At 42.7% G+C, this 15,035-nt stretch overlaps 1 protein-coding gene across 1 annotated transcript in view; it reads right to left on the reverse strand.

Moving 5' to 3' along the window:
• Positions 1–12,121: 12,121 nt before the first annotated feature.
• The window catches only part of RASA1 (RAS p21 protein activator 1), a 121,619-nt gene continuing 118,705 nt past the window's right edge, over positions 12,122–15,035 (reverse strand). Inside the window, exon 25 of the mRNA XM_074995363.1 lies at positions 12,122–13,440. Coding sequence (XP_074851464.1) covers positions 13,357–13,440 — 84 coding nt within the window. The 3' untranslated portion in view covers positions 12,122–13,356. The remainder of the gene's footprint in view (positions 13,441–15,035) is intronic.

The following is a 15,035-nucleotide window of genomic DNA, read 5'->3' on the forward strand; positions in this document are numbered from 1 at the left end:
GCTTCTGACTGTAAGCCCCAGGTCCTTTTCTGCACACTGCTACTTAACTCATCGGTCTCTAGCCTGTAACAGTGCTTGGGATTCTTCCATCTCAACTGCAGGACTTTGCACATGTCCTTGTTGAAACTCAGACTTCTTTGGGCCCAATCCTCCAGTTTATCTAGGTCACTCTTTCATGTTTCTGAAAGAGCAAGCATTCTCGAATCAGACACAGATTGCTTGACTAAAAGCTCCTGAGCAAGTCCATTGGCTGCACTTGGACAACTTAAACACTAGCACTCATACATTCTGAGCAAAGGACCCTTAATCTGAGAGCTCTTTCCTTTCACAGAACTTGTTTAATTTTGCTCCAAGTTTGAACAAACCCAAGAGCAGTACCTTCGCAGTTTTAATAGAACTTACCATTCTGTAATATCATTGATGCAATGTGCATTTGCTGAAGAGTGATACCTTCCAAGCCCTTTAGTACTACTAAATACATATCAACTCAAGTACACCATGAAATCTGGTGCTTTATTATTTGACAGGGCAAAAGCCCATGAAGAAATGTGACAATAGAACAGCATGAATTAACTTTCTGAAGGGGGAAAACTTTACTCTCCCTTTCAGTATGGAAGACAGGGCTCAGGCGTTCAACTAAAGTCAGGGCAAATACACCAGTGTTAAACCAGCTTGGGGCAAACCCTGAGAATGGACAAGGTAAACCAACTTCTTGAACTTGTACGTCTATGGCATTCTGTTCAAGTCACTTAGAACCGTCAGCCTCTTTACTTCTACCTGGAAGCAAGGTAAAATGGGGTACACGCTGTGGTAAATTGTACCAGTACAAATAAAAGAGCTTAGTCTACAAGAAGTCTTTGGAGGCTGAATCCAAGCTGTAGTGCTCTGAAATATGTGGAGAAGCCATAGTGTAGCCCACACATGTACCAAACCAGATTGTGTTCAAGTGACTTTGATAAGCAAGGGCACCCACTAGTCTGAAGTCAAACTGGCACAGCTACAGGGCACTATACTTTTGTGGTAGAGGAGGGAAGTGAAAGTTAACTTGTTAAACATCTCTGGGTGCCTGTATCCTAAATGTTTGGCATCCACATGACCATTCTCTCCTGTGACCACTAGCTCATGAATGACTTTAATAGCTTGAAGCATTCATTCACCTGAAAAGGCATAACAGGTAAGAGTTAAAGCAAAGGTGTGTATGCACACATGCACTTAACCCTTACACTTCACAGAAACTTTGAATATCAATCAGCTCTGTTATCTCTATCTTTGAGCTAGGAAAAGTATATTCACCTTCTGTAGTGTGTCAGGCTTCCAGCTCAGTTGCCAACAATTCAATCAACCACACATCACTACTTCAGATTTTAATAAGTGTCTGATCCTAGATTCAGCTCTGGGGAAAATATATCCTGCCAATCTAAATTGACACAGGCAAGTCCCCAGATAATTTTTCCAATGTTTCTCCCAGAACCCTGGATGCTCTCCAGATTGTTCCTGTGCATATGTGCTTTCTTGATTTCTCACAGCAGCCTCCTTTGATTTAACTCCATGCAGCAAGAGAGGACAATATAAAACCAATTACATGAAGGCAACTGAATATTGACAAACTTTATAAAAGGTTGTATACAATGCAAAATGGGTGAACTCAAGTATCTGAACTAAATTTGGTTATTGATATAATAGACATCACAAACTTAATGGAACAAGGAAAATTAATGTTAATAGTAGGACACAAAATATATAGGTATGACAGTAGATCATGCTGCTGTGGGAGAATGGCTTTTGTATGGGAAATAAGATTTTGACTATATCTGACAAGCAGTACAGAATCTCTGGATAGAAATTCCAAAATGCTTGTACAATAAGTGTACAGCAGCAGGAATAGATCACTCGCCACATAACTGTGATCAAGAATTTCTTTGATTGTAGATGCTACAAAGACAGAAAAACCAGTACAAATAGATTTCTTCTAGTGTCATTGACTGGGCATATGTGTTACTTCAGGACAGGATGCGGAGAATTAAGGACTACTTCTTGGATTATCTAACACTGGTACCCCCAACGGGAGATGTAATTCCTCATTTACTCAAAAGTGGAGCACAGTATCTGGTCTGAGAGGTGACTATAGCTGAACCGCTCAGTAATAGCGATCATAACTTAATTAAAATTTATTACCTTTGTAGAGGAGGAGAAGATACCAAGGAAACCCACCAGAGTTCCCCCTTCGTTTCAAAAAGGGTGAACTATATAAAAAAGGCAGCTAGTGAAACAGGAATTAAAAGGAACAGTCACAAGAGTGAAATGCCTTCAAATTGCATGGAAAGTTCTTGAAAACATCAGAATAGGTCAAACTATATATATGTACCCCAAGTAATAAAACAGGTAAGTGAACCAAAATCTACCACTAGGGCTAAATAGAGTAGCAAAGAGAATTAGAGATAAAGATTTTTTGTTTTAAAAAAAACAAACAAACAAACTTTAAACTCATACAGAGGAAAATAGAAAAACTTAAGTGTAGTTATAATTAGGCAAGCCAAAAAAAAAACCACACTAAGAAGATCCAATGAGAGACAAAAACGAACAGCTGGAGAAGCTGAGTTAATTCTTTGCCACCCCGAGCCATTCTTTATTAGGTGACATATCTGAAGAACTGTCACAGACTGAGGTTTTAATACATGAGGCAGTGGAACAAAAACGACATATTAAAGTGTAATAAGTTGCCAGGACCAGATGGTATTCAACCAAGAGTTCAGAAACAACTTAAAGGTCAAATGAAGACTACTCACTGTAGCTTATAAACTGCCTGTGCCATGTGACAGAAGGATAAGTTATTATGATGCTTCTTTTTAAAAAAGGTGCCAGAGATAATAATCACAATTACAGTAACAATCCTAACTTCAGTACCAAATTGGTTGAAATTATAGTAAAGAACAGAAAAATCAAGAGACGTAGATGAACATGATGTATTGGCAAAGAGTCAATGTGAGTTTTGTAAACTGAAATTGTCTTACCAATCTATTTGAATTCTTGGGAGTGGGGTGGGGGAGCGGAATGGATGTACTAATAAACATACAAACAAGAGTGCTCCGATGGTTACACTATACTTGTACTTTTTTCAAGTCCCAAACCAAAGATTCTTAAGCAAAGTAGGCAGACGTGGGATCAGAGGATAGATCCTCTTGTACATTGGTAACAGGTTAAAATAGGAAACAAAGAATAGGAATAAACTAGTTATGTTTCTCAGTAAGGGGTAAACAACAGGGCTCTCAAGGATCTGTACTGGAACCAGTACTGTTCAAAATATTAATTGATGATCTGGAGAAAGGAGCAAATAGTGCAGACACAAGGTTTGCACAATCACTCCAGTTAACTAAATCCAAACTTGATTGCAAAGAGTTACAAAGAGATTCCACAACTGAGTAACAAAATGGTGGACAAAATTTAATGCTGAAAAATGCAAGAAACACATGAAAATATTATCCCAACAATCAACATAAAATGATGGCTAAAGAGGAAGTTACTCACCTTGTGCAGTAACGATGGTTCTTGACGATATGTCTCTGAGTGCTCCAGTCAGTGTTGGTGCATCCTTGTGCCAGCGCTTGGAGATTCTTCTATAGCTGTGGTTTCCCATGCCATGCATGTGTGGTAGCGCCTCCTTGTGCTATCTGGCGCACACACATGGCAGAGAACTCCTTTCCTTCTCTACTCTACAAAGAGCAGGATGCTCCAAAGCACAGGAAGGAGGGAGGGAAGTGGAGCACCCATGGGGACACATGTCTCAAAGAACCCTCTTCTTCAAGTAGTGTCTCCATGGGTGTTCCACTGTGGGTGACTATAAAACAGCAGTTGCAGTTTGGAGGTGAGTTTGGAGCTCGGTAACTATCACAGTAGTTAACATCTCTTGTTTCATTTGGATGGAGAAGCAATGGAAGACAAGAGACCCTAGCACTGTGCAAATGTGTTACTGGAAGACCACGTGGCCGCCTTGCATATGTCCAAAAGGGGCACATTCTTGAGAAGGGTGGTAGTGGAGGATGCAGCCCTGGTGGAGTGGACAGAGATTGCACCCAGGAGTTCCAGTTGAAGTGCATAACAAACATGAATTCAGGTAGAGATCCACTTAGACAGCTGCTGGGATGAGATGGGCAGGCCTTTGGACCATTCTGCAAAGGACAGAAAAAGCCTTAGGGATTTACACCAAGGTTTTGTGCGGTCAGTGTAAAAAGCCGGCACCTGATGGACATCCAGGGTGTGCCATGCAGCATGCATAGGATTGGAGTGTGGAAAAATGTTAGTAAGTGAATAGGTTTGTTAATGTGAAATGGAGAGGGAACATTAGGAAGAAACTTGGGGTGATGGTGAAGGGTGCCCCTATCCTTAGTAAACAGTATAAGGAGGTTCAGTCATGAGGGCAGCAAGCTCCCTAACTCTCCTGGCTGACGTGATGGTGACTAAGAATAAGACCTTCATCGACAGATCAAGCCAGGAACACTTTGCCAGGGGTTCAAATGACAATTTCATGATGCTCTTAAGGATGTGGTTAAGGTCCCAGATAGAGACTATAGGGTGCACTGATGGGAAGTTGTTTTGCAGGCCCATGAAAAAATAGTGATAGGATGGGCAAGGAAGGAGATCCCATCCTCCGCCTGATGGAAAGCTGCCAATGCTGCGGCATGCACTCAGACAGTGTTGAGGGCCAAGCATGACTTGCACAGGTGCAGCAGGTAGTCAAGAACAACAGGGATAGGCACAGTATGAGGAGGCATAGGATGGTTGGTGCCTAGCCAGCGAGAGAACACTTCCACTTATAGAGGTAGGACTTGTGCATGGACTCTGGTCTGCTGTTAACAAGAACTCTTCACCCCATCAGAACATGCAATTTTGGCATTCTGGAACTGTAAAGGAGCCATGTGTGGAGAGAGAGCTTGAATGCATGGGGTGAAGAGGACAGCTGAAGTCCTGAGACACAAGGTTGCAGTGAGGAGGAAATGGACAAGGAGCCACTACTGACATCCATTACAGGTAGGGAGACCAGGTTTGTTTCAGCCACACTGGGGCTTTCAAGATGAGGCAGGCCCGCTTCAGTCTGACCTTGGCCAGAGGCTTGTGAATCAGGGCAAGGGGGAGAAAACGTGCGTCCCACTTGATGGAGAAGGCATCCCTGAGGGAGTGTCTCCCTAGACCCGCTCTGGAGCAATATTGGTGACACGTCCTGTTGACGTGGGTGGCAAACAGGTTTATGTGTGGTTGGCCCCAAAGTCGAAACACATGATTGAGGGCTGCCGTATTGATTTCTTACTCATGGTGGTTGCTGAATGAATGACAGAGTATTCACTATGACATTTAGCGTGCCAGGTATGTGGCAGTAGGTGTGACATGATGTGGGAAGCACCCGGTCCACAGTTTTATGGCCTCTGCACTCAGGGAAGGAAAACAAACCCTGCCATGACAGCTGGTGTAGTACATACAGGTGTTATTGTCTGTAAGGATGTTGACCAACCTGTTTACCAGGTGTTTTGGGAAATGCCTGCAAGCATAACAGACCACCCAAAGATCCACGTGGTTTGATGTGGAGTGCCTGTTTGGTGAAGGATCATTTGTCCTGAATGGTGTGAGAGCCCAGACGTGCCCCCAGCCCAAAAGGGAGACACCTGTAGTAACGGTGACGAATGATGGCAGATGGTGGAATGGCACCCCAGTCAGAACATTGCCCAGACATGTCCACCACTGGAGAGAGGCAAGAACGCATGGTGGGGTGGCTGAAGTATAGCACGTGGCCAGCCATGACCGAAGACAACGCATGCAAAGTTTGGCCAGTTTGACCATGTATGTGGGAGTAGCTGTGCGCCTCAGTAGCTTGATGCAGACATGCACCGTGGCGGTGGGGGACAGACACACCACCAGGATGAGCTCACGCAGGGCCTGAACCTTTGCAGGGGCAGTGTTGCCCTGGCAGTGGTGGTATTTATGTGAGCACCGATGAACTCTAGGGATTGTGTGGGCTGACGCATGGACTTCTCACAGTTTATATGGAAGCCGAGGCTCAACAAAAGGTCCATGATGACCTGAGCCACCTGAAGGGCCCTGGTGAATGACAGTCCCTTTTATCAGACAATCATCCAGATAAGGGAAGATTATGACCCCATGTCAATGCAGATGACTGGCTACGACTGCCAGAGTCGTAGAAAGCACCCTGGGCACAATGGAAAGCCTGAATGGTAGGACCCAGTACTTATAATGGTAGGGCCCCACCATGAACCAAAGGAAGCACCTGTGCACTGGGTAGATGGTGATGTGAAAGTAGGTGCCTTGTAGATGGAGAGGTGAGAGACAGTTGTTTCTGTCCAAAGCTGGGATAATGGCCATGAGAGTCACCATCTTGAACTGTTGACAGAGAATGTATTTGTTGAGCCTTCTGAGGTTGAGGATGGGTTTCCATCCCCCATTTTCATCTGAGTTAGGAAGAACATACAGTAGAACACCCTGCCCCGAAACTCCATGCAGACTGGCTTGACAGCTCCCAGATGGAGGAGGTGCTGAAACCCTTGCTCGAGAAGATGCTCATGAGAAGGGCCCCTGACGAGGAACAGTGTAGGAGGGCAGGTAGGCAGGGTAGAGGTAAATGGAATAGAGTACCCTGGGCTACTAGATCCAAGACCCACTTGCTGAGATAATAGCAGCCCAGCCATGGAAAGAGGGGAGGACGTGGTTATGAAATGGGTGATTCGGAGACTGTGTTTGCTGGACCAGAACGACCTCTCAGGCTCTCGACCACACCCTCAAAACTGTTGTCTGTAGGGTTGAGAGTGACATGCCAAGGACTGCTGCTGGTGCTGTTTATTGGGTCGTCGTTGCTGGGACCTGTGTTGTTGGCGGGGCTTGAAGTTTTCTTGCTGCTGGAAATGCTCCCGTGGTCTTTGGTAGGGGGAGTAGTGAGCCAGCTTGACCAGAGGCATACATGCCCAGCGCACAAAGTGTGGTGTGAAAATCCTTCATGAAATGAAGGACGTCATCAGTATTTTCATCAAACAGGTGCTGCCTATCGAAGGGGAGATCCTCCACCTTTTACTGTAATTCCTTTGGGACCCCTGAGGGTTGAAGCCAAGACGTGTACCTTATAACCACAGCGGAAGCCACAACCCAAACAGCCATGTCCACAACATCCATTGTGGACTGTATGGCCGGGGGGGTGGGTAACGATATGCCCCTGGCAGATAATGAGCATTGTTGTTCTGGCAAGGCTAGGAACAGCTCCTGGAGTTAGTTTAGGTGGTTGTAATCAGCCAGCATGGCTGTGTATTTGGCTGCCCACAGCAACAGCATACCAGACGAATAAACAATATATATAAACTTAATATCCCATTTTTTGCTTGACTTGTCCTGCGGGGTGGAAGAGAAAGATTTAGTTTTGTTTAAGACAGCATGCATGACTAGTGCGTTTGGCTGCAGGTAGCTAAAGAGAAACTCTGCAAATCTGAGCCACAAAGTATTTCTTGTCAGCCCTTTTATTTGTAAGGGGGATGAAAGCTGGCGTTTGCCGAACAACATTGGTGGGGGTCTGTGATGGCCTTGTCCATTACCATTGCCACTCGAGGGCTATGTCTACACTAGAAGCATCTATCAACAGAAGTTACTGTTGACAGGGTATTCTCAACAGAACTCTGTCAACAGATTGCATCTACACACAACTTGCTCTGCCAACAGAGAGCTGCCAGACTGCACCGCCCTCTGGTGCTAGAAAGCGGAATGGCAGTTCTGCAAAGAGGGCTGCCAGACAACCGAAGTCCTCTCTGTTGACAGAACTGTTGACAAAAGTGCAGTGTAGCCATTACTCTGTCCAGAGATTGTTATGCCTCAAATTTTTGAGGACTAATACTGTCAAGGAAAATGCGGAGTTCTGTTGAGACTTTGTTGGCAATGTTTTTCTTTTTTTTAAAAAGCCTCCTTCTGTCTACAAAACACTCTGGTGTAGACCCAGCATACAGGAATAATGTGGTTGTGGTGTGCAAAGGGACCTGTACTGTACTCCTACATGTCCTTTTTCTGTGGCAGGTGATACTGAAAGCAGCGCATCATATAGTGACGAGGAGGAGGGGTGGAAAGGCATTCCTGTCCACCCTCCAACAAGGAATCCTCAGTGCTAACATAGAAGGCTGTGGCAATGGAGGGATGATTCCCAGAAGCTCTGGATGGTGGTAATGGAACATGAAAGCAGGGTGACTGCACCTACCACAATGACCACTGTAGTGGTGATGGGGTTCAGGGGTCCCCAAGTTCTGCACACCATCCGCAGGCAGGAGTGACTCTCACTCAGCAGGAGAACAGCGTGTTTATTAGCCAACAGGGCACAGCTCAGTTCAGAGGGGTCAGTACAGCAGGCAGAGACAGCCAGTCCTTTCTATGTTGGGGAGAGGAGGCCCCGAGGCGCCCCCAGAGCCGGGGCCTTGCCCCATCCTTTGTCTCTCTCTCTCCCAGCCCAGACTTCCTCCTTTTCAACTCCCAGTTCCAATTCAACCCCTCAGGCTCCACCTCCTCCTTTGTCTGCATTACAAAGGTGTCACCTGGTCACCAAGGTTACCCTTAGCAGGAGCCCCACACCCTCTGTGAGCCCCTCAGTACACACATGTATCCCCCACTACATCACAGTGTGCAAACCGCAGTGTGGGTTGGGTGGTACGTCCTGCCAGGTGGAGTGCATGGGACTGGAATGTTGGGAGGAAGATAAACTGACATTTGGAACCACCCGCTTCCCAGGGTTAGAGGTCTAGTTCCCAATGCATGCGAGAGTCCTAATCTCTGGAATTCTCTGGGCAGTACTGGGGAGACTTGGTGCAGAGAGATGAGCAGTGCCACATCTGGTGCTGGATATGCTTTTGGCAGCAAGTTGGTTCATTGCTGCTTTGATGCTGTGCAGTGCTCGGGTGCCAGCAGTTCTGGTGTTGTGGTGTCCCAGTGCCACATCAGTGCTGCTTTTGATGCCGTACTGGAGTGGGGTGATGTGTCGGCCCCGGTGTTATATGGTGTCATGTCCTGGGACTGCTGCAAGTGGTGTGATGATCTGGAACCGTGCCACTTACGTTCTGGGTGTGGCACAGAGGGCAGGGTCTTGATTTTCAAAGAGCTTTTGTGTCCTGGGGTTGAGGCAGCCAAAGCTGGCAGTGCCAAAAGTGTCAGAGGCGCTGAGTGCTTGTGGCTTGGTTCCAACAGCGCTCTCTTCAATGGCATTGGCAGGGATGGTGCTGAGGCGGCTGTGTAAGATTCTTTTACAGGCACAGCCCGTGAAGATGGTGCCAGAGGCCAGGAGATGGGTTCACCGCTACAGGAGGGGTGCCAAGTGAGGCAGAGAAATGTTCAGTGTCCGTACCTTTGGTCTCCCATGCCAAGTCTTTAGTGGACAGCTGTTTCAAGGCCACTGGTTGGAGGGACTTTTCATATAAGTACGTTTTGAGCCTGTTGGCTTGGTCATTTCTAGCCCTCGCTGTAAGGCTGAAGCAGTGGTTAAAGGACTGAGTCTGTTGTCCTTCACCCAGACATTTAATGCAGGAAGCATGGCTGCTGGAGGCCCGCCTGGCTGCCCTGCATGTGGTGCACTGCTTAAAGCTTGGAGAACCCAGAATGGCAGTGATGCAGCAAAATTGCTAACACTAAATTTTTTTTTTTAAAAAACTAATGTTGAAACTCTTATGAGGAGAGTAACTTGGATACAAAGGCTACAGTAACAAATAACTAACTTGGTTGTTTTTCAGAGAGGATGACACTCCATCTACAGCTGAAGGAAATGAGGGGCAATGTTGGAAACCATTATGAAAAGAATAGATGAGATGGAAAATAGAATCTCTCCATATAAACCCCTGGTACATTATCAGCTTGAATACTGCATGCAATTCTGGTTGCCCCATTTCAAAAAATGTGTATATATAAATATATATAAAACTGGAAAAAGCACAGAGAAAGGCAACAAAAAAAAAGCAGGGAGTAGAGAATAGCTTCTGTATGATAAGAGGTTAAAAAGACTGGGACTATTCATCTTAGAAGAGAGATGAGTAAGGGGGAAGATATGATCAAAGTCTATAAAATCGTGAGTTGGGTGTAGAAGGTGAATAAGGAAGTCATATTTACTCTTTCACATAACACAATAACCAGGGATATCCCAATAGACAGCATGTTTAAAAGAAATATAAGGAAGTTGTTCAAGCAACATATGGTTAATCTCACTGGGGAGATGTTGTGAAGGGGAAAGTATGACTGGATTAAAAAGTAATTAAATTCATGCAGGATAATTTCATCAATGACTATCAGCTAAAGTGGTCAGGGACACAGCCTCATATTCTGGGTGTCCCTAAACCTCTGACTGCCAGATGCTGTGACTAGATGATAGATATATCATTTGATGAACTACCCTGTTGTGTTCATTCCCTCTGAAGCATTTGGCACAGGGCAGTCAAGACAGGGTATTGAGCTAGATGGACCCCTGTTCTTACTGTGTATGACCATTCTTGGACTGAAACACAAACTGAGGTGCATGTAAGCAATAAAACTCTGTACAAGGAAAAAGGCTTTCTTAAGCCCAACAGCAGCGCACACTGATCTTACTGCAAGCGGAGTTGTAGTAGGTTCTTATGGCAGATGTCTTCCAAATCAGGCCACTAGCAACCCGTGAAGGCACTAAATCCATGTCTATGAATTTCTACTCTCTCAGAGTCTAGACTAAGGAGAGGTAGTTGTGTTCGTCTGCATCTTCACAAAACAAAAAACAGTCATGTAGCACTTTAAAGACTAACAAAATTGGGCGATAAGCTTTTGTGGGGCAGACCCACTTCTTCAGATCTGGTGTATTTCCAGATCTGAAGAAATGGCTCTGCCCTGTGAAAGCTCATCACCTAATAAATTATTTTGTTAGTCTGTAAAGTGCCACGTGACTGCTTTTTGTTTTGTGAAGAATCTAGATGGTTACTCAGCTCTTTCCCTTATACATTATTCACTAACTCCTCCCTCTGCTATCCATCAGTTTCCCATTAACTTCACCTACCAAAACCTGACATTTTATTGACAAAGGAGCTACAGATATATCTAGCTCTTTCATTTTCCCTTTTCCTCAAGTCTACTCTGAATCATTTTCAGCCTTGAGCTTTCTCACTTTGCCCTACTAAAGGTATCTGCCATTCATTTAGACATGGCTCTCATCTTACCATTATCACATTAACACGAATGACTATTTCATATGTTTTCCTTCACACCTTGCTTACTGAATGTCCTTAACAAGAAGTGCTCCAAATTTTTCTGTTCAGTTACTGGTTCATGCTTTCTTACTTGTACATGCAGGTTAAGCTCATTTCTCAGTAGAATATTGTCTTAAGGCCACACTTGCCTATTTACCTTCCTGAGCTCATCTCTGAAGCTGTCCAACTTGCTCCTGTTCTATGAGGAGATGTTCTGCTGTAGATACTACAGTTATCTGAATTAATCTGCCAACTTCCTACCACACTGATGTTCTCTACCCCTCTGAAATGAAAGAGGGAATGATCACACCAGTAGCTATACCAGTTATTCACAACATGACTACCACCCCTCTACCCATCTGTTTCCTCTTTTAACCCATTCTCTTGTACTTCTTCTCCCTTCCCCATTCTGGAATAATGATGTCATACCGAGACTTGGAAGGATTCCACTTACAGCAATAAATGCCAGTTAACTTGAATTTCACTGTAAATAAAGGGAAAATCTCCAATGATAATGAAATTTTAAAAAAAGGAAAAAATGCTGCTTGAGAATGTAAGAGTTTGATTTAAGGATATTTACTTTACATAGTTTGCAATGTGACACTGACAATTTATGTTTTAATAGTTAAGGCTTTAATTCTTTTAAACTCATTGTCATTACATAACTATTGTCTGGCATCCTCCTCACCTGTGAATATTTTAATAAATAAAAACAAATCTATGCTTAAAATAAACAATTATCAATCAAAGTTATAAAAAAATAAATGTTGTGAAGTCTAGTTATGACCGACCATTTTCCAATGAACTGTATCTGTCATTATCTATGAAGACGCACCATAAAGGACTATTTATTTGTTACAAAACATAACAGTCTTGAACACAAATGCAGGAAATTTCCATTTTTGTTTCATAATATGCAGATATTTCACACTTTATTTTCAACATAAAGAATTTTCAAACAAGTATAAAAAATTTAAGGGTCTGGCTTGATCTATCAATCAACCATAAAGAAAACCACAAATTGCATTAGTTCACTGAAACTCCCACTAATCTTTTTGTGGGCAGATATCACATAACAGTATGATACAACAGCTGCTCTCTTGAGGTTCCCTGCTAAAGGATATGCAAGATGCAGCTGAAGTTTTCATTCTCAAGATTAGATTTGCAAGCAAGTAGATGCTAAACTTCAAAACTTCAAACAAATGTCTAATGTTCCACAAAGTTATCAAGTTTTCATATAGATTCTAACTACAGATAATTTTTTTTAAAAACTGATTTTTGAAACCACACTTAAGTATTTTCAAACAGTTAGAAATCTTTTCTGATTTATATTACACAACACACCAACCACTCTATATTTTATAAAATGGTTTAATGAATGCATGCATGCCTTATACAATGATCAATAAATTTATTAAGTTCAAATTATTTACTGTTGTAAACATTTTACAAAAGCATTGTGATTTATCTGAATATACAACCCTCAACGGAAGATTTATTCAAACAGAATCAGTGGCACATTAAAAAAATAAAGCTGATGAAACCCATTCTGAATATTCTCTTTCAACATAATTACAGCAAGAGAAACAGTAGGGTATAAAAAGTGAACAGCAAAAGATTGTTCCTACGATAACGTCAAATTCTTGAAACTGTAAATACAATTTAAAGTGGTTGAACAGTCAAAGTTGTAACTGTAACCAGTCAAATAACAGTAAAAAATGTTTTCAATCCAGTTATACTTAGCTGTCAAAACAATGTGTTTTGTTCCTTGTCAGTTGACTACAAATTCGCTTCCAACAGCAAAACTTTGGCAAGGTGTTGAAAATGACTTTTAAAGTTCAAGACACAGTCACAGCATTTTCTTTGTAGAAGGTGATCAGAACACCAAGGCTCAGAGGTTGTGAAAATTTGTTCCATGTGGAAAAAAGTGCAAACATCCTGCACAGTTAGCTTAAAAAGCTGCTGGTAGAAACATTCACCAACAGAATCTTTGTTTTCAATATTGCATAGTTCACACATTACTGGGAATGTGAAAAGGGTGTGCTATTTTTGGCAAGAGCGAGAAGGAAGTGATATTGGTGTGATTGCCATGTTCGGCACGCTGGATCCACGCAGAAGTCTACATAGAAGGCTGCTACCTGATGTTATTAGACACTGAATACTGATTTTGCTTTTGCTGAAGCAGTTCTGTAATAGCTAGAAGCTTCTTTAGGACATGCTGTAGAAAGAAAGTCAGTAATAATATTATGAACAAATAATTAGGAAAATACTATATCAGGAAACCAAATTTTCTTGATACATGCTTTCTAATTCTCTATGGAAACTTCTTCAGGATACTTGCTTTTAAACATTAGTGCGCACAGCTTTCTATTACAGTTTAAAGTAAAACAAAAGCCTTGATCTGACTCCATCTTTAAAGCAATTCTCTGATCTGAAAAGTAAAAATAACTGTAAAAATAACATTTGATGTATTGAGTGAAACACACCAGTGTAAACCTAAAATGTTTAAATTATTTTAAAAAATTACAAACTCAATTTGGAATATAAAAGCCAAGCTGAGTTCTACCCATAGTTATCTGTGAAAAGGATTCTGTACACCAAGATGAGCTTTCAGTGATCCCACAAGAAAGAATTTGGACAAGCAACTGAAACACGCCTGCTGACAATACACATGAAGGATAGAATATAGTTTACTCTTTTGGGGGTTGGTTCCACAGGGCTAGCAGAAGTAATAGATAAACAAACAAACAAATAAATAAATCAGTAAAGACTAAATTGCCTATGTTAAAAAAAATGAGATACAACTGAGAACAGTTAAGTGGAAAAGGCACAGTTTTTACATATTCACTTTTTAGGGTAGAATTGTGGGTTATTATGGCAGAAAGTAGTCTCTAACAATTAGCTGAAAGGTACTCCGCTACCTCACACCATGGTTTTGAACTGTTAAGGCTTTTTCTTCCCCACCAGAAATGGAAGCAGAAAATTGCCCTTAAAAGAATTAAACTTCCCTTAGAAGAATACAAACACATCAAAAAAGATACGATAGCACATCTGCAATCCTCAAATACTTCAGATTCTCTCCATAAAGGTGTTTTACTTTCAAGTAGTGTTCAAGAACAGATGTCCCACTTACAGCCCTGTGCACTTGTCAATAGCCTTATTCTCTCACATACTGGTTTAATGAAAACTATCCCTATCTCGCCTTACTAGTTTGTCCCTTGTCTTTTCTTTTGTTAAGACTATAATTGTTTGCGTATGCATATGCATAATATAATACCCTCCCACATACATACATACACACCATATTAGCAGCTATTAAGGGTATGATATAAATGCATGTATGTTGGCACTGTGGGGTGGCAACCCCACTTTGGTGAATAAGAGGTTAAAGCAGGCTGGAGGCAGCCTGTGCAGAACCCAGACAATCATGTGCAAGCTTACTGAGAGCCAACAGGGAGAAAGTTTATTGCATCAGCTCTGATATAAAGTGCTGCTCTGCACAGCAGAAGGAAGTCTCTCCCTGATGGTCAAGGAAGTAAGGCTGGCTGTCATGTAAGCACGTAGTTAAAGCAATGCTGGGGTGCAACAAGCTGCCTTTTTCCCTGGGCTACCTCACCTGTAGTGCCCTAGCACCTTCTTAGACCTTCCAGCAAGGCCTTCAGTTTGGCTGTGGTCAGCCACGAGCTCTCCCACCCACTCTCCTGCCCCTTTATATTATGAAGTTTAAGCAGATCAGCTGTGGAAGGCCCAGAGAGTTTTCTTACCGAAAAAGAAAAAAGCTCACAGCTTTTGCCTTCAAGCTTAATACAAGCC

This window comes from Carettochelys insculpta, chromosome 5, assembly GCF_033958435.1.
Source record: "Carettochelys insculpta isolate YL-2023 chromosome 5, ASM3395843v1, whole genome shotgun sequence".
NCBI classification, from domain to species: Eukaryota; Metazoa; Chordata; order Testudines; family Carettochelyidae; genus Carettochelys; species Carettochelys insculpta.